The sequence below is a fragment of the Microcaecilia unicolor genome, chromosome 4, assembly GCF_901765095.1.
Source record: "Microcaecilia unicolor chromosome 4, aMicUni1.1, whole genome shotgun sequence".
NCBI classification, from domain to species: domain Eukaryota; kingdom Metazoa; phylum Chordata; class Amphibia; order Gymnophiona; family Siphonopidae; genus Microcaecilia; species Microcaecilia unicolor.
In genome coordinates, this window is record NC_044034.1 from 95423489 (window position 1) to 95450022 (window position 26534).

Consider the following 26534-nt stretch of genomic DNA (forward strand, 5'->3'; position numbering starts at 1 on the left):
GTTCTTGGGACTCTGCCAATTTACCTTTGCAGCAGGTCGTCTGGTCTTGCCTTGTGTTAGTTGCAGCCTTGTTGCAGCTTGTCTCCAGCCTTGTTCTGGTCTGTCTCCAGTCCTGTTCCATGCCTGCCTTGTCGCTTGCCTTGTTCCAATCTGTGTTTTCCATCCTGTTCCAGTTTGCATCTGTTGCCTTGCTCTGACCTTGTTCCTGCCCTATCCCAGTCTTTGTCTCCCATTTTGTTCCAGCTTGTGTCAGTTTGTGTCTTCTATTGTTCCTGGTTTCCAGGACTTTCCTGCTCTTCCCCTGGCCTTGACTCTGTCAGGCCAGCCCCCAATAATAGAGCTGGCATACAACCTGGATGTAGATGAAGGTAGTAGACAATGTCAGTGCAGGACACCAGATGAGCATCTGGATTCAGAATAACCCTGGAAGGTCTTAGCAGTGCAGCAATAGATTATATGGCTGGTAGAAACCTGAACTGATATTTCAGGTGCAATGGAAACACCTGCAGCCCCCAATTCGACTTCGGAGAGGCCTTTTATACAGCTCCGGTAGAGACTTTATGTCGGAAGATAGGATAAGCACCTCCCTTTTCTCTGAACATTCGGACATCAGAAACCACATTTGACATCACTGAAGGTGTAGTTCTTGGAATTAAGGAAAGTTTTCAAACCCAGGCACCAGAGTGGCAGGGTCAAGCAGGTCTCTGCACAAGAAGTTCAGGGCACAGTGACTGTGCAATCATGACATCGGCTAAGTAGTCCAGAAACAAGTTCCAGCTGATGAGCAAATTCAGGCTAAGTTCACCCTGCTCTGGGCTCAGTTCTTGCAGGAGGTTGCACAGCCAAGCTCTGTATTACACCTACATAGACAAGGGCCTAGATCTATTAACACTGCGTTATGTAGTTAACATGCACATACGTGCATGTGCTAGCTGGATAATGCTTCTACGCCCCCTCCTAATAACATGCGATTGGTGCATACTGCCAGGCATATTACTGCAAAATGCTTCAACGTGTTTTGCGATAAGCCTTTTTTCCTGCATTAAGTGCATGTTGGTGCTTAACATAGTTTAGTAAAAGGGCTCCTTACATAATACAAGAGCAAAAAGACCTTAGAGATTGCTACCTGATTATTCCTCATACACCCACATGTTTCTTGAGATTCTTGCATTTTCGTTTTGTTCTCCCGATGGAGGTACATTATGAATCCACCAGACACTTGGCTTTTTTCTTCTTAGCACCTAGACTTCCATCCTGAGCAATCATTTAAGAAATTTAGGGGTCCTTTTATTAAGGTGCGCTAACAGATTTAGCGCACGCTAATGATTAGTGTGTGCTCAATTTGTTAGCGCACCTTAGTAAAAGGACCCCTTAATGTTTTACTTAAAACATATGTTTTTACCCTAGCTTTTTGTAGCAGTTATCCATGCATGCTTTTGATTGAATTCTGTCCTATTTTTAATGGTGCTCTTGTCCTATCACCAATTTTTTAAGTTGTACACTCCATGACCTTCTCGTCAGAGTAGGTGGCATATGTTTATATTTATTAAAATTTGATATATTGCCAGGCTTTGTCAGATTATGGCAGTTTACAATTCAAAGTATATATCAAATTTGTAATAAACAATAAACTTTATTTCCACAACTATTCTAGTCATCCTACTCCAATGCACGTCACCTATTCGAGTAGCAGAGCACGCAAGCAGAAATGCCAAATTACCCAGTCCCAGTCCTATATTTCTGACCACACCATCCTGGTGCTTTATGGGACTTGCAACACTGATTTCAATGGGCAGAATCTGGCATGACAAATCCTACAACGCCTTGGGATGTAAGTTCAAAATTAGAACTGTCCCAAAATCTCCAGCCTGGAACTGGGTAACTTGGTAACTCTGTGCAAAAGATCCCCTGGTACAGGGGTAGGGAACTCCGGTCCTCGAGAGCCGCAGGCAGGTCAGGTTTTCAGGATATCCACAATGAATATACAGGAGATAGATTTGCATACCATGGAGGCAGTGCTTGCAAATCTATCTCCTGCATATTCATTGTGGATATCCTGAAAACCTGACCTGCCTGCGGCTCTCGAGGACCGGAGTTGCCTACCCCTGCCCTGGTAGATTACACCCAGCACCCCTCCCTTTCTAAGTCCAACCACAACATCTCACAATAGTCCAAGCGCCAGTTACCCAAGCACCTTGCCACCCCGCCCCAATCAACACAAGCAGCATGCAGACTGTGTTGGACTTTGCTACAAGAGTACCTGCAATTCCACTAGAATTCCTATTTACTGTACTAGACACCTGACAACCTTTCAGAGTATAATGATGGACCAAAACGATTCTGCTTTGAGTAATTATGCTACCTTGTTATTCAAAACTCAGCAAAGGGCTCATATCATTATAAATCTGCGACAATGGAAAATAGCAAGGAAACTTGCCCTCCCCAAACAAATTCAACATTCAGATTCCTCTGCCCTTTCCTCGCAAGTTCTTCCAAAAATGCCATAATACACAAAGTGCCAAGAATGTACCCGATTTGAATGTTCTAGGGGGTTCTGTCCATGTAATGTAGTGACAACAGCACAAAGATGAGAGCCTACCAACCCAACCCAGCACTGATCACCCTTTCTACCATTCACTGTGTCCTGAAATCCACAAAATTCCTTGGCTGTGAAAACAGTCATATAGCCATCCTTTTTCTCATGCTGCAATAAAAAAGATACTGGGGCCAATACTGAGACCGCGTGAGGCAGCTCTGCTACCTCCTGCAGTCGAAAGCGAACCCGGAAATTCAATGATGGGCCATATCCGGCAACCAGCATTGAATTTCGGGGGGGGGGGGGGGGGGATGTGAATGCTATGTACATAGCTGGTTAAGCCGATATTCATTTCATTGGCTGACCAACTAAGTTATAACAGCCAAAGATAGACCTGCTATTTATGCAGGTCTAACTGGCCGCTAAACTTAGCACCAATATTCACTGGCTGACAGACTAACTAGCTAAGCGCTTAACGACGGATATTCGGTGCCTAACCAGCTATATTGAGTGGTAAAAATAGGCTGCTTAAATAACAGGCCTATCTTTGACCACTAAAAGTTAATCAGTTAGCACTGAATATCAGCATACATAGTTGGTTAACTTTTTAACGGCCAAAATAAATCCGGATATTCAATGCCAGTCGCCAGATATGCCCCGGCACTTGATGTCCGAGTTTAACAGTAGCGATGAACAGCAAATGCGCTGCCCACCACCAGCTGAATATTGGACCCACTCCACCTGATACTTAAACAAAAATGGCCGCTAAAACGGCACTTAGGCAGCTATCCAGCGATATTCAGTGGATAGCCACCGATTTTTAAAGGCTTGACGCCATATTTGGCCCCCACATTAAAATCGGACCGGCCAAAGTTAAACCAGAAACGGCCCGGCACTGAGTATCCACGTTTAGCATGGACCGAGGGAGACAGCCCAGCCCTCTCCCACAGTCTGAATATCGGGCAGACTGTTTATAAACTAGAGACTAGCACTTATGCACGCAACTGCCAATTCTTAGCACCAATCATATGTGTAAGCAGTACTGTTTTATAAATTTGGCATACTATTGGCACCTAACTTTAAATGCCAGTTTATAGCATTGCCTTTTAAGCCCCTTGTGACCCAGACATTGTAACTCACTTACAGTACAACAGAAATAAAAACACAATACAATTTTACATTCTGCCCTGATATGTACTTCTATTTTTTGCAAAAAGCGAACCCGCATCAGTGCAGTATTTGTAACACGCTCTCTCTTTCTTTGCTTGAGTTGAATGTGGTTATTGTTCCTCCATACTCAGGGTGCCTTACTGTAAAGTTGGTAATGCTGGACTACCAGCAAAATCTGAATCAATGCAACACACATATAGGACATCTTTTCTTTACACTCCCTAAAAATATCTGCTGAGTTTCTTCTATTCATGCACAATGTACTTGCATTTGTTTTAGAGGGTACTGACTCACCAGTGATAGGGGGGTTAATTGGCAATATGTTCAGGGAATCACCAGATATTCGGACACTGGGAAACTGATGATAACTTGCTGATTTGTGGGAAAAAGAAATCAGACCCAAATTCACAACAGGGATAAGACAATTCTACATTCTGGGGAAAAAAAAACATTTTGCCCAAAACATTTTGTAAGCAAAACAAATGTATAATGGCTCATTCCAGTTTCATGTCAAACATCATGTCATGATGCAATCTCTGTTGTCCAAGGTGACGCAATAGCAAATATCAGAATTACAAGGCTCTTTGTCAACTGAAATTAACCCTATTGCCTACAAAATATTTCAGGTCTGTATGAATTTCAGAGGCACAGTAGTTAGCTGGGAAGGGAACAGAGCTAAAACAAGACTGCAAGCACCGCATGGAATGAATTCAATCTTTGCCTTCTCATTCAAACTGTTAATAATGGAAGAAAGCATGTGGAAAAAACACTGACGCATGCAAAGGTATGAACTAGAAATAAGGTGTACGTATCATCACTGTTTAGAAAGTCCGCACTTTCATTTCAAAGGCTTAATAGTGGTTGGTTATTAGCTTGGGAATGGAGGCTGAGCAGCAGATATACATGAATGTACCCGGGACAAGTAGAATAATTATGCGTGCAAATATGTTAGGCTGTTAGCACATTCCAGTGGTAGCTTATATACATCAAGACAAAAAAGAGGATGTGGATAAGGCACAGGCCTAGGAGGATCCAGGAGCAAAAAGGAGTCAATTGTGGGGTTGTATCCCCGCGTGCCAGCAGCGCATCAACAGTCTTTTGAATGTGCAGAATATTCAACTGCAGGATGTCGGACGGAGAGCAGAGGTCAGCCTATCCCCAGGGCAGCCATTAGAACAGAGAGAAAACAGTGCAGAAAATTAAGAAGACAGCAACACAAAGGAAATAAGAACAATATTCTTGGGATGAGGGAAGACAGGTTAGCTCATTTCCCTTAAACATTTCCATCATGCACGTGAAATGCCAATTAACCCACAATGAAAGCATTAGCTTGCTACCAACTTATCAATCCAAAATACGAAAATGTCACAAGAAAAACCAAAATTCTATTAGCAATGTATAGACAAATCATTACACGGTCAAGAACATCTTCTGAATTTCTTGCCTTGCCTTTTCGAGCCTAGACAAAAGAATTGTGTGATCAGGAAGTAAAGTATCTAGTGCGCTACAGACAGCAAGGACAATAATGAAAACTCTTACAGGTAAAATGTTGTTTTACCCACATGAATGACTTTTTTCGATTACTGATCAACCTCTGTGAGAAGAAAAGTATGAGCGTTTTACAATGTGCACGCTTTGACCCACAGGGTTTCAGAGGCATTTCCAGGGTGGGGTGGGGTTACAGGAGACCATAATGTGCATATTTTTAAGTAATAAACAGGAACAAATTTGTACAGATCCTTTTAGGTAGGGCAATAATCACAAACGAATCGGAGAAAATATTTCTTCACTCAATGTGTAATTAAACTCTGGAATTCGTTGCCAGAAAATGTAGTAAAAGAAGTTAGCTTAGTGGGGTTTAAAAAAGGTCGGATGGCTTCCTAAAGGAAAAGTCCACAGACCATTATCAAAATGGACTTGGGGAAAATCCACTGCAGCAGCATAAAATGTCTTGTACTGTTTTGGGATCTTGCCAGATACTTGAAACCTGGATTGGTCACTGTTGGAAACAGGATGCTGGGCTTGATGGACCTTCGGTCTGTCCCAGTAAGGCAATACTTATGTACTTATGGGGCAATTCTATAAGTTGTCACCTAGAGGTACACGTCACTTATATGCATCTGATTGATTGACTGATTGACTGCTACCTAAGTGCCATAGTGCATAAGTGCAAGGGGGGCGTACATGTGGGCGGAGAATGGGCAGGCTATGGGAATGTCTCCTAGTTAGGTGTGTACTTTATAGTAACTTGCGTCACTTAGTGTTTAGGCATGCCAACTTACCACTGTCCCCTCAAAGCTGAGCAGGAGTCCTCCAACTACACTGCTGCCAGTGGGGGGCAGTGTTTCAATATCATGTTTTCAATCACTAGGGACAGACAGGTTCCCTGGAGTCCTACAGATTTGCCTGTCCCTCATTATTGAAAATGTGAGAATGAAACAGCGCCCCAACTCCCCTCAGCAGGACTGTAGGTAGAGGACTCCTGCTCAGCATGGAGGGAACAATGAAGTTTACACCTGCCGTTGACATGGCATAAGAGGGTGATCTAAACACATGCACACCAATGCTGACATACTAGTATTCTATAATGGAATCTTGGCATCAAGATGCCATTAAAGAATTGGTATTAAGCATACAGCACTGGGGAGCCTAAACTGAGGCGTGAATTGATAGAATTGCCCCAATTGTTTTTCTTTGATTTTTCCATTTAACCTTGTGAATAAAACTAACTTTAGGGTGTTCCATTTAGGAACAACTGGTTTAAAGAAAGAAGTTGGATAGCTGGCTGAGAGGCAGAGTTGGACAACTGGGATGGACATGTTACCCTTGGATTAGAGCCTGAAGCCTTCCAGCCTAGAGGCAGTACCTGTACAAGCTCGGTTATCTTCTCTCAGTGGTAGCTGTTATCTCTTAATACTGTGATGCTTTCTGGCAGTGGAAAAAACTCAAAGATGGTGCTGGAGTGGGAAAGGGCTTTTTAAAAAACAAACTTGCAAATTCCATTTTAAAACTTAGTGGTGCCAATCAAGCTGAATTGTACCTGGGTTCTAAGTTGATTCAGGTTGCTGGGTCAAAAAAAACAAACAGACATAAACAAATAGCCTCTGCGTACAGCAAGAGGTAACTTCATTAATTTGAATACCAATGAGCATCCTCATCATATTGGAATATACATATATTTTTTACAATTTAGATTTAATTGTCTTACTATGGCTGCGGTCATATCATCACCATGTCCCTAGTGGGCCTGGGTGGTACAGTATTAATACATATCCCCTCCACCTAACTGTAAAGGTTCTCAGTGTCAGCAAAATATGAAGGAGAGACCATTGTCAGTTTACAACTTGCACTAGTTAGTCAAAGAATGAAAAGTGATCATATCTAGTGTCCCTGCTCTGTAGCCATGCTGAATTATTTTATATTGTGTTATCACTTTAAACCCATCACTATAAGTAAGGAAATAATAGAATGCTGGGCAGTGTTATTGAGGAATAACACTGTTGGTTAACATTTCCCAAAGGAAGCAATGCAAATGAAGTATACCTTCTCAATTACAAAACACTATAACTGGCTGCCTGTATTTCTGGTCTATGTCAGCATGTGCAGAGCCACAGGAGTTGGGCTGTTCCACTGAAGGCAACTTTTATACACAACAGTTTATTAAAATACACTCTTTAATAAAGTCAAGGAAACATTCTCATTATAGATCTTCCTCCTTAGAAATTTTTGCATGCACTGTCCAGGACAATATATCACATTACAAGATACTTTGGGTATTATTTTATTCTATTGCCCACCCAACCAGTGGAGTAAGGATCATGTCGATTTCATAGATTTTGTAACTTGACTAAGTGTAGATTGTAATAATATAATTCTATTGGGCAACATTAAGTTACATCTGGAAGACCAAACTGATACAAAGGTTAGAAGGTCCTTGACTTTTTGCAGTCATTAGATTTTAAATGACAAGAGTCTACTCCTACACATATTAAAGGCCTATTTACATGATGCTTAGTACTTGACAGTATTAATTTGCAATCTTTTGTCTGATTTTTATTTTTATTTAAGGACACCTGATCTACTACAGTCTCTTTTGAAACCTCATTATCAGGATACCCTATCTTCCCTGTTTTGGTGCTATCTTTGAAAGATACCTTATCCCGAACCATGCGCTTTTCAGCGACTGTCGGCCTTCCCCCCATTTCTAGTTTAAAAGCTGCTCTATCTCCTTTTTAAATGCCAAATGCCAGCAGCCTGGTCCCACCCTGGTTAAGGTGGCACCCATCCTTTCGGAATAGGCTCCCCCTTCCCCAGAATGTTGCCCAGTTCCTAACAAATCTAAAACCCTCCTCCCTGCACCATCATCTCATCCATTGAGACTCCGGAGCTCTGCCTGTCTCTTGGGCCCTGCGCGTGGAACAGGTAGCATTTCAGAAAATGCTACCCTAGAGGATCTGGATTTGAGCTTTCTACCTAAGAGCCTAAATTTGGCTTCCAGAACCTCTCTCCCACATTTTCCTATGTCATTGGTACCCACATGTACCAAGACAGCCGGCTCCTCCCCAGCACTATCTAAAATCCTATCTAGGTGACGCATGAGGTCCGCCAACTTCGCACCAGGCAGGCAAGTCACCAAGCGATCCTCACGTCCACCAGCCACCCAGCTATCTATATGCCTAATGATCGAATCACCAACTACAACAGCTGTCCTAACCTTTCCTTCCTGGTCAGCACTTGGAGACATATCCATGGTGCGAGAGGATAGTACATCCCCTGGTGGGCAGGTCCTGGCTACAGGAGTACTTCCTACTTCACCAGGGTGATGCTCTCCTTCTAGCAGAGCTCCCTCCTCCAAGGTAGCACAGGGGCTACCAGACTGGAGGTGAAGCTTTACAACATCCCTGTCGGTTTCCTTTATGTACCTCTCTGTCTCCCTCAGCTCCACCATCTGCTACTCTAGCCTCAAGAGAACGGACATGTTCTCTGAGAGCTAGGAGCTCTTTGCATCGGGAACACACATATGACATCTCACCAACTGGGAGATAATCTTACATGTGACACTCAATGCAAAAGACTGTACATGACAACCAATCATCTGGTCAGGCCATTTATATTGCGTTTTAATTTACACTGGCAGGAAGAACATAAGGTTGAACATAATGTAAAAACTATAACTATTTGACATGAGGCAAAATAGACGAGAAGGGATTTTGGGACAGAGCGGACATAATAATGAAAACCCAGTTAAAAACAGGAGAATGCACTATCAGATTGGAATCAGATTAGCAATAAGACTCTGGATGAAACTGCTCCTCTAAAAGAAAGACGAAGTCATCGATGTAGACCATTGTCGTGGTTCTTAGTCTTAAAAAGGAAGTGTAAAACACTAGAGAGAAAATGGCATAAAACAGTTAGGGGCCCTTTTACAAAAGCAAGTAAGGGCCTACGCACATCCCGCATGCACCAAATTGGCATTACTGCCTGGCAACCTCGGGCGGTAATTCCAAATTTGGCACATGCCGAAAACACGCGGTAGAAAATATTTACGCAGGACTTAATGGGGATATCCTAAAAAGAAACCTGCTAAAATACTGCCGCACGTCTAATATTCAGACTACCATGCTTTGCCAAATCAACCCCCCCTTCTGTATGAGTTGTACTGGTTGCCAATAAAAGCTATGTACCTTCATTCACAAAATATTGTATGGTTCAGCCCCAATATACATGAACAGCCTCATTGAATTACCCACACGTAATGCCTCTGAATCATCTAGAGAATATCTTATCCTACATTTCCAGAATTGTAAGAAAGCAACCTAGAAAACAATCCATACTGCTAACTTTTCACATCAAGGCACTGAGGGCCCTTTTTACCAAGCTGCAGCAAAAGGGGGCCTGCGCTGGCGTCGGTGTGTGTTTTTCACGAGCGCCAAGGCCCCCTTTTACTGCAGCGGGTAAAAGGGAAATGGCCGTGCGGCAAGTAAAGCACTTGCCATGCGGCCATTTCGGGAGGAGCCCTTACCGCCACCAATTGAGGAGGCAGTAAGAGCTCCCGCGCTAACCTGACGGTAACCAGGCGGTATGGGCGCATGCCAAATCCAAAATTACACCCAGGAGAGCGTGCTAGCCTGGCAGTAGTCTTGTTTTGGCGTGCACTGCACACACATAGAGCCTACTGCTCCTTGTAAAACGGCCCCTGTCTATTGATCCTGGACTCCTAGCACCAGGTCATCCTATTGACCATAACTCACCCAGTTCCTGCCCCATAACACAGCTAGGCAGTTAGTACATGAATTAGCATGCCCTAACTTGCCAGCATGGTATCAGTTACCACACTTGTGGATATAGTTCTTGTGTGGCCTGCAATGTTCATGAAATATTTGAAGTAACATTTAAGATATATATTTTTAATGTTTTCGCTTTTCCTGGTTGCATGCTTTAATGCTTTGTATGCTTTCTTGTGAACCTCTTTAAGCGGTATAAAAATTTGAAAAATAAATAAAATAAACTTGAACGCTAATGGCATGTGCTAATTTGCATGCTAATGGCTAAGCACCCTTCAGTACGTTTTCTACAGATGTGGTAGCAATCAGCAATACCACCTCAGCTTCAGTTGGTGCTAATTAAGCTAATTAAGACAAATGTAGACACATGCCTCACCCATATTCCACATAAATGATCAATTTTTTTCAGTTAGCTAGGCATTTTGGATTATGTTTTAAAAAGAAATTACCTCTGGCACGCCCATTTTTCTACATGCCTCTAGAAAGTTTTCCACGTTTCTCCGGCATTTGGCCATGCTAAGCTTGGGCTGCAAATACATAAAAGAAATGTATATCAATAGTAGTCCATAAACTATATTGTATTCTAAAGACATTATATCACACCAGGTAAACAACAGTAGAGGAACAAAAAGGAGAAACTGCTCAGAGATGGTGTCCTAGAAAACTTTCTTTATTGCAGTAAACTTTAAGACCAATAAAGGAGACCCGACACACTCGTGTTTCAGCCCTACTAGCCTGCATCAGGGGTCTAGGAATTTGTAATATCTTACACATTCCCAGAAAAGTTCATCAAAAAAAGTCTTCACTTGGTAATCACTGAAGAAATACAAAAACAATGCACTGGTTGAATGCAGCATACATTAGGTGATATGAAAAATTCCTAGATCCATGATGCAGGTCAATAGGGCTGAAACACGAGTCGTGTCGGGTCTCCTTTACTGGTCTTGAAGTTTACTGAAATAAAGAAAGGTTTTTTTGGACACCATCTGTGAGGAGTTTCTCCTTTTTCTTCCTCTACTGTTGTTTACCAAGTCCAAAAGGATGCCTGTTTTAAGCCTATTTATAAAGGCAACATAGGTGCCTATGTGCCTTTTATAAAATGGGCTCCTGGACCTAGGGATGTGCAGGCAAACAAATTTTGTTGTGGTTAAGTTTCCTGTGTCATTTCCGGGTTATTTCATTTTGTTTTTACAAATTTTCATTTCAGGGCATTTTCATTAATTAAGAGATGACTGCAGTCACTGACAAAACAGAAAAGCAATTCTCAACTCAAGCCAAACCACCCACACCCTTTCTGATCACACACCCAGCCACTAAATGACAACCCAGCCTCCTCCTGATCAGCAATCCAAGTCCTGAAGACAACATGGAGCACTCCTGATTACAACCTGAACTCCCCTAAGAACATCATCCAATCCACATTCTGATCCTCACTTGTCACTATTATGCCCTCTAGGTGTCATGTTCGGGTTATTTTTAAAATTCACATGCACATCATCCTTTCACCTCTGCTCCACCCAAATTACACCCCTGGGAACTAGTGTCGTTCAAAGTACTACAACAAAGTACTTAAGTAAAAGTAAAAATAAATGCATATTTTAATAAAGTAAAAGTAAAAAGTACAATGAAGAACGCATTAAAAAGTTTACCTAAGTATAAAAGTTACTGCCTAATATAATACTTTCTGAGTAAAAAGTACCCACAACTATAATGAATGCAACTATTATTAACATTTTACCCAACAACTTTATTGCTCTACAATTCCATCCATTTTGCTTTTAGTAAAACTAAATTTTTGAAAATGACTGTCGCTTATGCAAGTGTGCTTTTGTGAGTTATTAATCCTGAATAACTAAAAAGGTGTTCAACAACCATACTAGCAGAAAGTGGATTGTTTAGTTTGATAAAAAGTTCCTTCAAATCAGGCCAGACTACAATATTACCGATGTCTTCTGACTGGATCTGCAGGTTATGATCAAGAGAAAAGCTGAAAAAAAATTAACTTCCATATAGCAAAGAGTATTTTATCATCATTAGTCATTATCATCTGCATTAGAATTAGTGCTGTATAATTCATCACTTGCATGTTCATCTTTATCTTCATTATCATGTCCAATTACAAAGAAGGCTTTCACAAAGTTGGAATCATTGTTTGCTGTTGTTCTAACCTTCATCTGATGGCAAATTCTGTTTCAATATCTTCGAGAATTGGTGCAAGAACATCAAATGTGTGGGAACCCTTCAATCGTAAGGCCAGACAAGCAGACTTCCTCCCTAAAGACTCTTATCAATCTAGTGGACAGTTAGCCCAATGTAAAATTTCCCATGGGATGATGTGCAGTCTGTTCCGTTAGAGACATATGTCTGTACACAAAAGCTTGAAAGAAGCTTCATCTCCACTTTAAAGTGACCCAACTCATCACTGTTCTGTTTGGCTAACCAGTACAAAATACAAAAGCAACTCCATTGGTCTTATAGGTTATATTCATTGAACTGCAAATTTAAGACGTTTGCATGACAAAATTTGCAATATCAAAATCCTGTTCCCAGTTTTGCTGTTTCATTTGGTTTACTGAGGAATCGTCATTTACATCTCGTTTCCACTTTTACTTTTTACTTTTAACTGCAAGCATCAGATATAACTAGGTAAAAGTAGAAAAAATTGGCAAAATTATTATTTCAGTAAAAGTAAAGTAGCAAATGTTATCCTGTACTTCTTTACAAGTAAAGCAACAAAACTTTTACTTAAGTACAGTAACTAATTACATTTACTTAGGGACCCTTTTACCGCTCGCTCTTTCAGGACTAGTGCCGGTCCAACGTGGCTGCCAGCAGTATGGGAAAAATGGCCCCTACCGCCAGCGCAGGGCCCTTTTTTCCACAGCTTGGTAAAAGGACCCCTTAGTTACTATACAACACTGCTGGGAACGCATATACGCAGATTTCATTTGAAAATATGCATTTTTCCACACATACTTTTTACACAAGTGACCACACAATTAAATGGAAAAAGCTCTATAAAATTGCCCCCAATAACTATAAGCATACATCTCTCATTACTGCTATCTCTACACAGGGGATGTTCGAGCAAAGAGAGATTCAGAGGGGGATTCATCTCTGGAAGCACAGGATGGCAATATTGGATCGAGGTGAACTCACTGGTGTATAAGCCATAGAATCTGTAGAACAGCTGTGTTTAGAATTAAGGGTCAGGTTTCTTTTGTACCACAGACCTTACAGAGGCCATTTATGAAAGGTTTTTTTCCCCTATAGTCTTCCAGATTCAATATATTGCGCCTAGCATTCTGTGCCTAAACCTAAGCGTATTCCATAATAATGCGCATAACTTAATTGGCTTAACATGCCAATCAGCGTTGTTAACAGCACTTAACAAGCAATAACGAGCACTAATTGGCAATAATTAGAATTTATGTGCATAACTCACTAAGCAAACACTGTAACTCACTACGCCTAAATTCTAATTCACACATCCAAAAAGGGGCATATGGTTATGGGCGGGGAAATGGGTGTTTTGTGGGTGTTCCCAAATTTACGCATATTGTTATAGAATATGGCCCAGTCTATGGATGCGTATAGTTTTAGGCGCTGGGATATCAACTAAGAATTGATACTATATACCACGCCTAAATCTTATAGAATACACTTAGGCAAAATGATTTCCGTGTGGATTTTCCAGGCACCATATATAGAACCTCCCCCATTGTGTCTTTGATGAATATTCTCACTAAAGGGGCTGTTAGTAAGGCTAACCCGTACCTAAATATCTCCTTTAAGTGTTTTCTTTCAACAGATAAAATCCGTATGGAATATAACATTCTAAAGAATGCCTTTTAAAGGACCACTCCAATTGCTCTGTATCATGAACTACTACGTAAGAAACATGGTTCAGCATGGACCCGATGTTTGGTCTCCAGGGCTGAGGATGCTGGGAAGACAGCATTCAGTCACCAAGGCAAGGAAATCTCATTCATTGCTCAAGTCATAGAGGACTATCATTGTGGGGCTGAGCAGTTTTCAGGGTGGACGATATAAAAATAAGTGAAAAAAAAAACATGGGTAGTTGTGAATGAAAGCTCATGTCACCATAGCCCAGTATAGGACAGTTCGGATTCAGATGAAAGCTTGGAAAAGCAGAGTCAAAGAAAGAATCTATTTTATACGTGAAAAATTTATATGTGGTTATCACTAGGGATGAGCTGGCAAAAATGTTTTAGTGTTGATGTTTGCCAGGGCTTTTTTCACTCTGGAATGAAAGTCATCAAGAGTGCAATCTATCCCTGAAATTCTATAAGTGGCACTTAAAACTGCACACGCAAATTTAGACATGCACCCAATTTGCATGTGCAATTGAATTAAGCCAATTAGCACCGATAATTGGGTGCTAATCATCAATAATTGGCACTAATTGGCCTTACTTGAAATTTACATGTACATTTTTAGTTGTGTGGTTCCAAAAAGGGGGTGTGGACACAGAAGGGCCATGGGAGGATCAGGGGAATTTATGTGCCCCGTTATAGAATAAGGAAGATCCACACCTAATTTGACGTGAGGATTTACACCAGGTTTATGGTGTAAATTTTTGCACCTAAAGCTAGGCGCTAAGGACTAGATTCTATATATGGCGCTTGAAAAATCAGCATTGAAAATACTTCCACCTAGGCCTATTCTGTAAACCGCACCTAGATTTAGGTGCGGTTTATAGAATACGCCTAGAAGGTTTATAGAATATGCCTGCGCCTAACTGTAGATGTATCCATTTACGTCTAGTAAAGCTTGGTGTATATACTTGCACCTAAGTTAGGCATGGTGCAGGTGTACTCTATAATCGTATGTGAAGATGTGCCCATGGTCCACCCATTCCATGCCCATGACAGCGCCCCCTCTTTGGCAGAGCACATTAGAATTTATATGCACCACTTTACAGAATTCGCCTAGCAAGTTGTGTGCGTAAATTCTGCCAATTAGTATCAATAATTGCTTGTTCAGTGGCAATTATCGGCACTGATTAGCTTAAGTAATTAAATTACGCCCATAAATCCAGAATACATCCTGATTTCCGTTTGCAATTTCGGTCGCGCTATATAGAATCTGGGGGTAAGCGTATTCTGCAAAAGGTGCCAAACTTTCAGAACCATTTATAGAATAGCGCTTAGAATGTTATTTTTTCTGCACTATTTATAGAATTTGGTCCTGTGTACAAACAGTGTATGCGATGTGAAAGGGGGCACACTCTTCTTAAAGAGGGCACAGCAGGGGCTGGATTCAGTAAATGGTGCTCATAAATAGGCATCACCAAGCGCTATTCTATAAAAATCACTCTGGGCTCTGTGCCCTTTATAGAATAGCTTAGCATGGAATCCTGTACCCAACTTCTGGTACGAGGACTTATGACTGCTGAAACCTGGTGTAAATCTTGGAGTGCAAATTGGGTGCACAACCCTGGAATTCTGTAACACTGCACCTACATTTTTGGAACATCCCTGACCCGCCCATGGCCCTCCCATGGCCACACCCCTTTATGGGTTGTACATGAGACACTTTAGACTCACAGTGTTACAGACTAGTGCATAGGCAGATACATGCATAAATCAAAATGATTGTCAATTAATGCCAATGATTGATAATAGCTCGTTAACTAATGTATGTGCGTATCTGTCCTGCACACTCAAATTTGGACAATCTATATAGAATACAGGGGTATGTGCAAAGAAGGTGAATTCTTCTTAAAGAGTGCATACTCTTTTCCTAATAACAAGCACATGAGCGAATCAGAGTGAATGCAGACAGGTGTGTGCAGTATTCGGAAAGAATGCACCCTCTCTGCACATACTCCCAGATTCTATAAAGTTGTGCTCCCAAATTTCCAACTACTGGAAGAGTAGACTTGTAATTATTACTTTGGTAAAGTGGTAGCGTAGCTGTGCAAGTCCACTTTTAAAGGTAATGCAGGACGTCAGACTCAGAAACCTGAAAGGAAGAAAGAAAACTTCGGACTGGCGGGGGATGGGGTCCCCGTCAGCCCAGGTAGGCGATGGCGAGCGAGCAGGGGGGGTCGAGAGGGGCGGCAGGGGTCGATGATGATGATGGCGGAGGTGACGGGGGCTAAAATGTGCCCCCCCACCTCGGCTCTGGCCCCCCCTACCGCTGAAGGTCAGATACGCCCCTGGCTGCAAGATTAATTTTCTCCACTCATAGAACTTGACTGATAGAGTTACACTTCTGTTCATAAATTTGCACTGGTTACTGAAGCCAGAATTCAGTTTAAACTGTGTACGTTGATCTTGAATATACTTTATCGATCAGCCCCTCCTTATTTGATTACCTTGATAGGATCTATCTCTCGAGTAAGATCTACTATATTGAGAAATTTGCTTGCCTTGCAATTTTCCAGTCCTAGGGGCTTAATATCAAAAGTCATATTTTCATGTAGATTCGATTATCAAGCATCGCAGACATGGACTGCTTTGCCAAAACAAATTTAGGGCCCTGTTTACTAGGCTATACTGTAGGCACGCAAACGTTTTACTGCACGCTAAAAATTAGCATGCACTAATTTTATATTCCTATGGGTGTCTCTATCGTTAGCGCACACTAAAAAGTTTACATGCCTACAGCACGGCTTAGTAAACCATAAAATTACTACAGTTTATTCTATTTTACGTAAAATGTTGAAAGCTTATTTTTTTTAAATGCATCTACAAGATTAATTCATTTTTTTTTATAGCCCAGGAATGTTCTGACTTCTTGTTCTGTAATCCGTACTTGCTAATGAAAAAAGTAATGATTAGAGATAGTTCATTACATCTGCCCAACAGTAATTGTTATGGGGGCCTTTTTACGAAGGAAAGTACCGCCAGACTAGCACAACAGCCCAGCAGTAGTTCTCTCCCCCAGCACGCGTCATTTCCGGCGCTGCAAAATATTTCAACTTTTGTAGCGCTAGTATGTACCCAGCGGTAATTGGGCAGTGCCAGTTACTGCCAAATTAGCAGGGTAACTGGCACTGCCTGGTTAGCACGGAACCAATTACCGCCATCTCAATGGGAGGCGGTAAGAGCTCCCCCCTCCCTGAAATGGCTGCGTGGCAAGTGCTTCAGTTGCCGTACGGCTATTTCTTGAAAAAAACAAAGACCTGCCTTTCACCTGCTATGGTAAAAGAGTGCCTCGGTGCGTGTTAAAATACGTGCCGACACCCGTGCAGGCCCCCTTTTGCCGCAGCTTCGTAAAAGGACCTCATAGTTGCTTTTAAAAGTAATATATTGGGCAGGACATGGGTAGGCTATAGGCAGGGAATGGGTATGGGTTGTGCCTTGTAGATAATACACAGTAACTTACAATGCTGCTGTTTTTTCCCCCCTGTATGTTAATTGTATGAGAAGATTCAGGAAACACCCCTGACAGTTACTGCACAGGTGTTGCATTAATTTTTGGAAGTAACCTGCAATAACTGCAACACTTTACTGTGCTTTAGCCCAAGAGCCTGTAATGTTTGCTATTTGCTTTAAAAAAAAATTCATGAATAATATTTAGATTTGTTTATGGTCTCTGCAGTCACACTTCTCACAGTGCTTGAGTAAATTGCACATCTTATGTAAATTAAAAAAAAATTAAATAAAAAGGAACAACCATCCTCAGGTAATGAAACCTGCATGACAGCTTGGGAATCATCTTAGCACGAGTGGCAGCAGAAAGTGGGAAAGGTGAAAAGCAGTTACCACAGCGGTGTTGGCTGGGGCAATTGGACAGATAAAGCAGGACAAATGGTCCTCAGATGCTGACATCTGCTACACTGTAAAAATAATGTCATATCGCTTCTAAAGATCACGCGAAATGACTATTAATTCCTGCTACTGTATCACTGAGTGCTGTCTTCAAACACAGTCAATTATCTTTCCATCATAAAAGCAGATGTGAATAATAGCTGACCTTTACTACCAGCGTGAACAACATAAAATCTCGACAAGAGCAGGGGCTATTAAAGTAATTTTTGCAAGCACAGGATCTCTTCTCGGGGATATGTATAGCTCTCAGTACAACACCAGCATGACGTTGGGATCTCAGTGTCCTTCTGTGCACCGAGGAATGGCAATTTGCTCATCAACATCATGCCCTTTGCAGACTAATGTTTTCAGTATCAAAACAAAAACAAAAAAAAAGAAAAAGTACCACATACCTAGAGAACCAGGTTTTAACTTTAAAAAACATGTTAATTTCAGAGAGTATGGTTGCTGTAGCTGACAAAGCATATATGCAAATGGTATTTTGATTTAACATGGCATCTTCCTTCCAAACAGTTATTTTCACACATTTTACTCTGTCATATTGTGGAAACATAGTCAGCCAATTCTGGCATCTGAAAGCTTCCACGGGAGACAAGACAATATGATTGCAGCACACTGAGCAGAGTTAGATAATCTGAAATACAATGAGATAATGTCTCTGTCTTGAAACAGTACAAATAGTAAGCAGTGGAAATCATATGAATTCACACAGCAGAAGTTCTCATTGTTCATAGCTGAACATCGACAGTTCCACCGGACCATCTCTAAGCCTTATAATATACCAAAACAATTTTCACTAAGGGAGCAGCTAAGATGGTGCCCAAGATGACTGCATACCAGTGAGCTCTAGTCTGCATGGCTGGCTCTGGGCTCTCGTCTTCTGTTTATTTTTCAGATCTCTTGGCCGAGAACTCAAATCCTTAGGGCTTTATTACTTTGTTTATAAGGATGACGGACAAATCATTTTTTCTTTAACAAGAACATCAGATAATCTAAGTATACGGACCTTGGGACTTCCGGTTGGGTCATGGAGCTGTGAGGAGGGTGATTTGGTGGCTCCTGATTCTTCCAAGATAATCTGCTCCTAATGTGCAACATCGGACCCCCCCATCGATTTATCAGTTTCGGAAGAATATTCCGATACCAGTTCCATGTTCTTTTAGCTTCGATGCTGCCTTTTATGGTGTCAAAAATACCTAAGAAGGACCACGAGAGAGGCCGCGCTGGAGGTGCTAAAATGGAGGATAAGAGTGCACCTCCTTTGCCTACTCCCAGCTCAGAATCAGTGGCGGAAATCACCGTGGGTGGCAATGGAGCACATGGTGGGCAAACAGTTACAGCTTATTTTAGATAAATTGGATAATATGAAGCAACATTTTACCTCACTTACCACAAAACTTTATGCTGTGGAAGATGTTCTGCATGAGGTGGAAAGAGAAAGACCACAGGTTAGATTGAAGATTCATAGGCTTGAAGACAAATTGGATGAACTGGAAAATCATTCCATAAGGAATATTATTTGACTCATGGGCTTGCCCGAATTGTTGGCAGAATATGAACTATGCAATTTCTTGGAGACATTCAGCTTATAAAATCTGCAGGCCCATTATGAATAGAGAGGACACATCGTTTGGGCCATTGCTACAGTAATATGGTGCATCCAAGGGTGGTGATTTTTAAACTGCTCAACTACATCCATAAGTTGAAGATTGGAAATGATTAGAAGTGGAAAATCATTGGAGTATGATGGTAAAAAAAAACCAAAAAACTTTATTTTCAAAAACTACTTTAACACCATGTCCTTAGTGTGTGCTCAAAAACAGGGTTTTTGCAGATTCAGTTCACACTCTTGTATCCAGCTAGCCTGAGGCTAAGGTATAATGGCGCTACACAGCTGTTTGATATTACTTTAGAGGTAGCTAAATATGTGGATCAATTGGAATCTTTGAGCCATGGGTGATCTTGTGACTCTTGTCCGGTGCCAGCACCTTGAATGTTAGTTGTGCTGGTCCTGTTGATAAGACACTGTCTAGACCAAATGGTTTAATCTTGTCTTCAGTTCAGTGGATTTTCGGTGCACACTGACCTGCTGCATCACCGTTGTTGATAGTTAGAAGCGGACACATGTGATAGTGGGTGATTTTTCTTCAGACTTCACACCTTCTCCCTGGGTTGCTCACGTCTTTATTTTGGTTCTGCACTGTTTGTGAACCTACACCCCACTTTTGGACATTGGACCGACATATGTGTGGGAATTTGAGCTGTATTTGATTTGGAGATATTAACAGTTTCAGTTCTTACCTTTATTCTCAACTAAAGGATGAGGTCAACTATTTTTTTTTTTTTTAAAGAATTGACAGACATATGACTTACATCTATACTTAACTCAAGATGCAACCATTACAGTTACAGTGCTAGCTATACCATTTATACTGTTTTGCCTTGGGTGCCACTTTTTCATTGTTTGTGTAAAATTGTATATCAAAGTAACAATTACATATATTTTTACTATCCATTCCAACTACAGAATTTTCTTGAGAACAGAGCTACTCTAAATGTCTCCTACAGGACTAGACTGGCATTAGAAACAGGAATCAAAATCAAGTTATTTTGTGCCCTATCACAGGGTCATACAGCCCTGAGCTCCCAGAAGTACCTCTGCAGGCTTGAGTCTGGCCTTAAACCAATACCTATCTTAGGGTCTCTTTTACAAAGCTGCGCTACCGATTCCCAGCGCGGGAAATCAGAGGAAGCCCATTCAATTCCTATGGGCTTCTTTTCATTTGCTGCAAGAGAATCACTAGCACGGCTTTGTAAAAGAAGCCCTTAGTTCAATGTCCAGAGAGTATCAAGACACAATGGTAGGAGCATAAAAAGATGGTCTTCATGGTTAGAACAGTGAAAGATTAGTCAAAAGAGCTTTTGAGTCTCAAGAATTATTGTCATGTTCTTTTAGCTGTTCTGTCCCTTGAAATATGCTCTATTATCTTCTTCTGCCATAATTTATCTTTCTGCTTCTGAGAATAGCAAGGTCCTACCTCCCCTTCATGCTTCTGAAGTTGTTATACTGATGTCACTAACAAAATGGCACCTTGTTTATTTCCCCTAGACTCAACTTACCACTGCTGGCGACGGTACATGAATGCTCCCTACAGATCGAGGGCGAATGTGGTTTACTAAATGGCAGAGGACAACGCCATCCATTAGGGCAGATCCCAGGTCTTCTGGCAAGCAAATCTTTAACCATACTTCAATGTTCTGAAGAGAGAAAAAAAAAGGCATGTGCTATCACTCAGAACTCAGGCAATGCTTTATCGTCTAAAAGACCAATGTCCAACAATCCACAATTTAACATGTTCCATTGTGCAACCTCAAAAATGTGACTGCATTGTAGTGCACTGCATGACTTAAAAGTTCATGCTTTAAACTTTGAAAGTGCTGGATTAGATATTCAAAAGGATTTAACCGTGTAGGAAGGCTCTTACTTAGTTAAATCCTGCAGGCCAGCCCCAGAGCACACATTCAGCGAAATTTAACTGACGAATGCTCCGAAATTTATGCTATGACCACCATGGCACTATCCAGTTGGTCCAAAACACAGAGAGGAGTAGGGAGGTGACTCAGGGAGTCTTTTACTAAAGCTTAGCTCGAGTTATCTGCAGCAGGGCCCATTTTATTCCTATGGGCCTTGCTGCAGATAACTCCAGCTAATCTTTACTAAAAGACCCCCTCAATGACTTCCAGTGGGTAAATTGATGTCAATTGACTTATTTTGTAGCTGTTTATATTTTGAAAGTTTTTGAGCACGTTATATTTATGAAAATATAAAAATTTGAAGGTTTTTGGCCAATGATGAGCTTAAGCCATGGTGGATGCTTTCTTTCTTCAGCAAAAATATTAGCACCACGGGCTCTGTTAAGGCCTTTTTTCCTCCAATATCATATTATTATTATTTTCAAAACCTTTATTGCAACATAAGTATTTTCCACAGCTTGTTTTGGGAGTGTTCTTATACTTCTGTGGCTAGTTCAGTGAATTTCTGAAGAGCCTTGTTGATTGCCAATTGAAGCAAGGATTTTGTTCAGATTTTCGTGTAAATTGTTTAAGATTTTGAATGGTGAATGTCCAGAGTACTTATTGTTTCATTTGGAGTTTCAATCTATTAACAGAATGAAAAGATCAATGTTCAATTCCCCTTTTGTTCTTCCTACGATGAAGGGAGTCAAACGATTTAAGATTTATGAAAAACGTCTTGAGTTCCAAGCTGCTAAAGTCTGGAAAGAACTGAAACCATGTTTCAGTATTTTGTCTAATTTTTCCCTTTTTAAAAGAAAGTTAAACAATTCCCTTTTTAAGAAATGTGTTTGATAGGTCTCCCCAGGAGTTTGTCCTGGTAATTTCATAACACTGTAAACTGCTTTGAACCCTGTGGTGTTAGCAGTATAGAAGTATAATATAATGTAATGTAGTTATCCAAACAACGGTGTAAATATCGGCCAGATAACTGGCCTCCCATGACCCACATATTCATTACTGGTGCCAGAATTAGGCCCAGAATTGAATATCTTAGTCAGATTCAGTTCATGGTGGTTAGTGAATTTAAAGGCGCTGACCACTGCAGGTTCAATATTGGGGAGGAGAGTGATGTCCTGAGCATTTTATTTTATTCCTTAAAATAGATACGTAATAGTAGCTTTTGGCAAGATTGTCTTCTATCAGTGGGGTAAGACATATCTAAATTAGTCCTTACTTTACCTATTTAGAGATCTATTTTCAAGCTGCATTATGTCTAAAGCTAACATGTCTTCTATAGTATGAATGTAATAATAACAATAATACACATTTATTTGTATTCCACATTATCTTCCAAATTCTAAGCGGAGAACAAAATATATACACAACAGAAAATGGACAAAATCAAATTATCATAATTAACAGTAGCATGGTAATCAAAGCTTCACAGAGTGAACTAAAATAAAGTCTTCATTATTCCACTAATCCATATGCTTGAAGAAAAAACTACTAACTTCTAGGGCCCCTAACACAGTAGCATTAAAATAACAAGGTCACACTATTTTGTAATACAACCATTATTTTGAATATGCAAATGCCATGGTAATGAACTCATTACTGAAATAATAAGCTGCATTGAGTCTAGGTTGGCTCCATTGTCAAGCTAAATTTAAGAAAAGCATCAAAGGTACTGAGAACATTTTTTTAAAGTGATTTCCACAGAGGTCACGTGATGCCAAGCTAAGGAGCAAGTGCAAAGGTGGCAGACCTCACTCGTCAACTAGATGGGATTTTAGATAGTGCTGGGGAGGAGCCGGCTGTCTTGGTACATGTGGGTACCAATGACATAGGAAAATGTGGGAGAGAGGTTCTGGAAGCCAAATTTAGGCTCTTAGGTAGAAAGCTCAAATCCAGATCCTCTAGGGTAGCATTTTCTGATATGCTACCTGTTCCACGCGCAGGGCCCAAGAGACAGACAGAGCTCCGGAGTGTCAGTGCATGGATGAGATGATGGTGCAGGGAGGAGGGTTTTAGATTTGTTAGGAACTGGGCAACATTCTGGGGAAAGGGGAGCCTATTCCGAAAGGATGGGCTCCACCTTAACCAGGGTAGGACCAGGCTGCTGGCATTTGGCATTTAAAAAGGAGATAGAGCAGCTTTTAAAATAGAAACAGGGGGAAGGCCGACAATCGCTCAAAAGCGCATGGTTCGGGATAAGATATCTTTCAAAGATATCACCAAAACAGGGAAGATAGGGTATCCTGATGGTTTTTGAAAGTTTTTGAAAGTTTGGTCTTCCAGATGTAACTTAATGTTGCCCAATAGAATTATATTATTACAATCTACACTTAGTCGAGTTACAAAATCTATGAAATCGACATGATCCTTACTCCACTGGTTGGGTGGGCAATAGAATAAAATAATACCCAAAGTATCTTGTAATGTGATATATTGTCCTGGACTGTGCATGCAAAAATTTCTAAGGAAGAAGATCTATAAGGAGAATGTTTCCTTGACCTGGGTCTGCCTGCCTGAAGTGCACTGCACCCATTAAAAAGTGCTCCAGGGACTTGCATACTGCTGTCAGGGAGCTGGGTATGACATTTGAGGCTTGCATACAGGCTCGTAAAAAAAGGTTTTTATTTGTATTTTTTTTAGTGTGGGAGGGGGTTGGTGACTACGGGGAGGTCATCCCCCATTCCCTCCGATGGTCATCTGGTCAGTTGGGACACCTTTTTTTGGCTTGTCGTGAAAATAAAAGAACCAAGTAAACCCGGCGAAATACTGATGAACGCCACTTTTTTTTCCATTATTCGCGAAAGCCAGCCATCTGGTAGTCACGCCCATGCCTGCCCATGTCCCGCCTTCGCTACGCCACCAACACGCCCCCTTGAACTTTTGCCGGCACGGCGACGGGAAAGCGGCAATGGTGTCAAAAAAGCCGGTTTCGATTATACCAATTTTGCCGCTTTTGAGAGATCGCCGGCCATCTCCTGATTTATGTCGGAAGATCGTCGGCGATCACTTTCGAAAATAAGCCTGAAAGTTATTCATAGTCGTTAAATCGCGGACCTTACAAGACTGGGAGACTGGGCGTCTAAATGGCAGTTGATGTTTAATGTGAGCAAGTGCAAAGTGATGCATGTGGGAAAGAGGAACCTGAATTATAGCTACGTCATGCAAAGTTCCACATTGAGCCTGCAAAAAGGTGGGAAAATGTGGGATACAAATGCAACAAATTAAAAAAAAAAAAAGCTAAATTTCCATCTTGAGTGGAACAATGGGTTGCTTAATTGTTGCATCTTGTCTGGGCATAGAGTTCAGAAACATTGGTTCTCATCAAGCCTATGATTTCTCTCATCGATATGGACTCTGATGCTGCCCCTAGTGGGACCTTTGTTATTTTTCAATTCTGCTTGATGCTATGTTCTGCGGGCACAGGCATTTTCTACTTTAAAACATGTTTAGTTTCAACCTGTTGCTTATTTTGTTAAATTTGTGGGCTTCACTGATGTTTCAAATTTGGGGCAGTATGCCTATCTGCATCTTATGTTTCGCATTCTATCAGGAACGGGGAAGGGGATTGAGAGGAGGGGGTGAGGTGTATACTTCACGGTGACCACAGTCATAAGGAGAATATAAAATTGTGTTCTTTGGGGAGGGTTATTTGAATTGGGGAGGGTAAGGGGTTTGGGGGGGACTTTTTCATATATATTATTTTTTAGGTTGGAATTTATTTTGCCTTCATTGGCTCTTTCTTTGATGTCTTTCTCTCTTTATTTGGTATATTACATTATTCTCTTGCTTGTGAATGCAGGGGAAGGTGAGGTTTGGAATTCTTTGTTTTACCACATTAGAATCCTTGGACAGGCTATTATCTGCTGGGATCCAGGGGTACATTTCCAGGGAGAGATGGCAGGGACGGTCTCTCCTATTATCATCATGGTTCCTCTGGTAGAACGATTAAAGAGACCTCAAAATGACATCTCTTAAAATTATATCCTGGAATGTGGGAGGGGTAACTTCACCTATTAAAAGAAAAAAAATTCTGCAAATTCTGAATCCTGTTCCAGCCAAGCCTGTTTGAGAATCCTGAATCCTGCTTGAGAATCCTGAATCCTGTTCCAGCCAAGCCTGTTTGAGGATCCTGAATCCTGTTTCTGCCAAGCCTGTTTGAGGATCCTGAATCCTGTTCGAGAAACCTGAATCCTGTTCCAGCCAAGCCTGTTTGAGGATCCTGAATCCTGTTCGAGAAACCTGAATCCTGTTCCAGCCAAGCCTGTTCGAGAATCATGAACCCTGTCTGAGAATCCTGAATCCTGTTCCAGCCTAACCTGTTCGAGAATCCTGAATCCTGTTTGAGAATCCTGAATCCTGTTCCAGCCAAGCCTGTTCGAGAATCCTGTCCCTGCTTTTTTTATTGTCTTGCTTCTGTTATTCTAATTGCCTAGCTACTACCCTGTCTTGCCTGTCTAGTTGTGCTTTGTCTTGTCTCTTTCAGTCTAGTCCTGTCCGGATCCAGTCCTTGCCTTGTCTTGCCCTTTTCTGGACCCAGTTTTAATCTACTTTCGTGTTTTGCCTTATCTTGCATTTCTGGGCCCCAGTCCCAGTTTTAATCCAGTTCCGAGTCTTGCCTTGTCCTGTCTGGGTTCCAGTTCTGGCCCTTTGCCTTCTTTTCCTTGCCTCATCTGGATCCAGTTCTTGTATTGTCCATTGTGTTTAGTTATCTCTGTCCTGCCTTGTTGAGTCTGTTAGTTTATCCTAGTCCAGTCTGTTCTGATTCCTGCCTGTGCCAGCCCAGGTGATTTGTCTGCCAATCTCCAGCTTTGGTCCAAGGGCTCACTATTCCTGACAGTTGTGACACATATGAACCAACCAATATTATTCTGGGAGGCAGCAAAGGCCGTCTTAAGGGGGGAAACTATACCTTATAGTAAGTGTAAAAAGAAATTAAGGGACAGGAATATTTTGCACTTAGAAGCAAAAGAATCAGGATTAATTTAATGCCAACCCATCAGCTCAAAATAAGACAGCTTTACTTCCTTCTCAAGCTGAGCTCAATGAGCTAATTCGCTAATTAAATCAATGGCTTATTATAAATATCAACTGTATTTACATGGGAACAAGAGTGGAAAACTTCTCTCCCATCTGGTAAATATTAGGACGGCCTCTAAAAGATTTTTACAACTTATGGGAGATAAGAGGCAGAGAACACATTCTGATATAGCA

General features: G+C 41.3%; 1 protein-coding gene across 1 annotated transcript in view; it reads right to left on the bottom strand.

The window, feature by feature from the left end:
- The window catches only part of LRCH1 (leucine rich repeats and calponin homology domain containing 1), a 346398-nt gene that overhangs the window by 18468 nt on the left and 301396 nt on the right, over nucleotides 1–26534 (bottom strand). Inside the window, exons 17-18 of the mRNA XM_030200501.1 lie at nucleotides 20913–21050; nucleotides 10440–10517 (exon numbers count right to left, since the gene is read on the bottom strand). Of these exons, the coding sequence (XP_030056361.1) occupies nucleotides 10440–10517; nucleotides 20913–21050 (216 nt within the window). The remainder of the gene's footprint in view (nucleotides 1–10439; nucleotides 10518–20912; nucleotides 21051–26534) is intronic.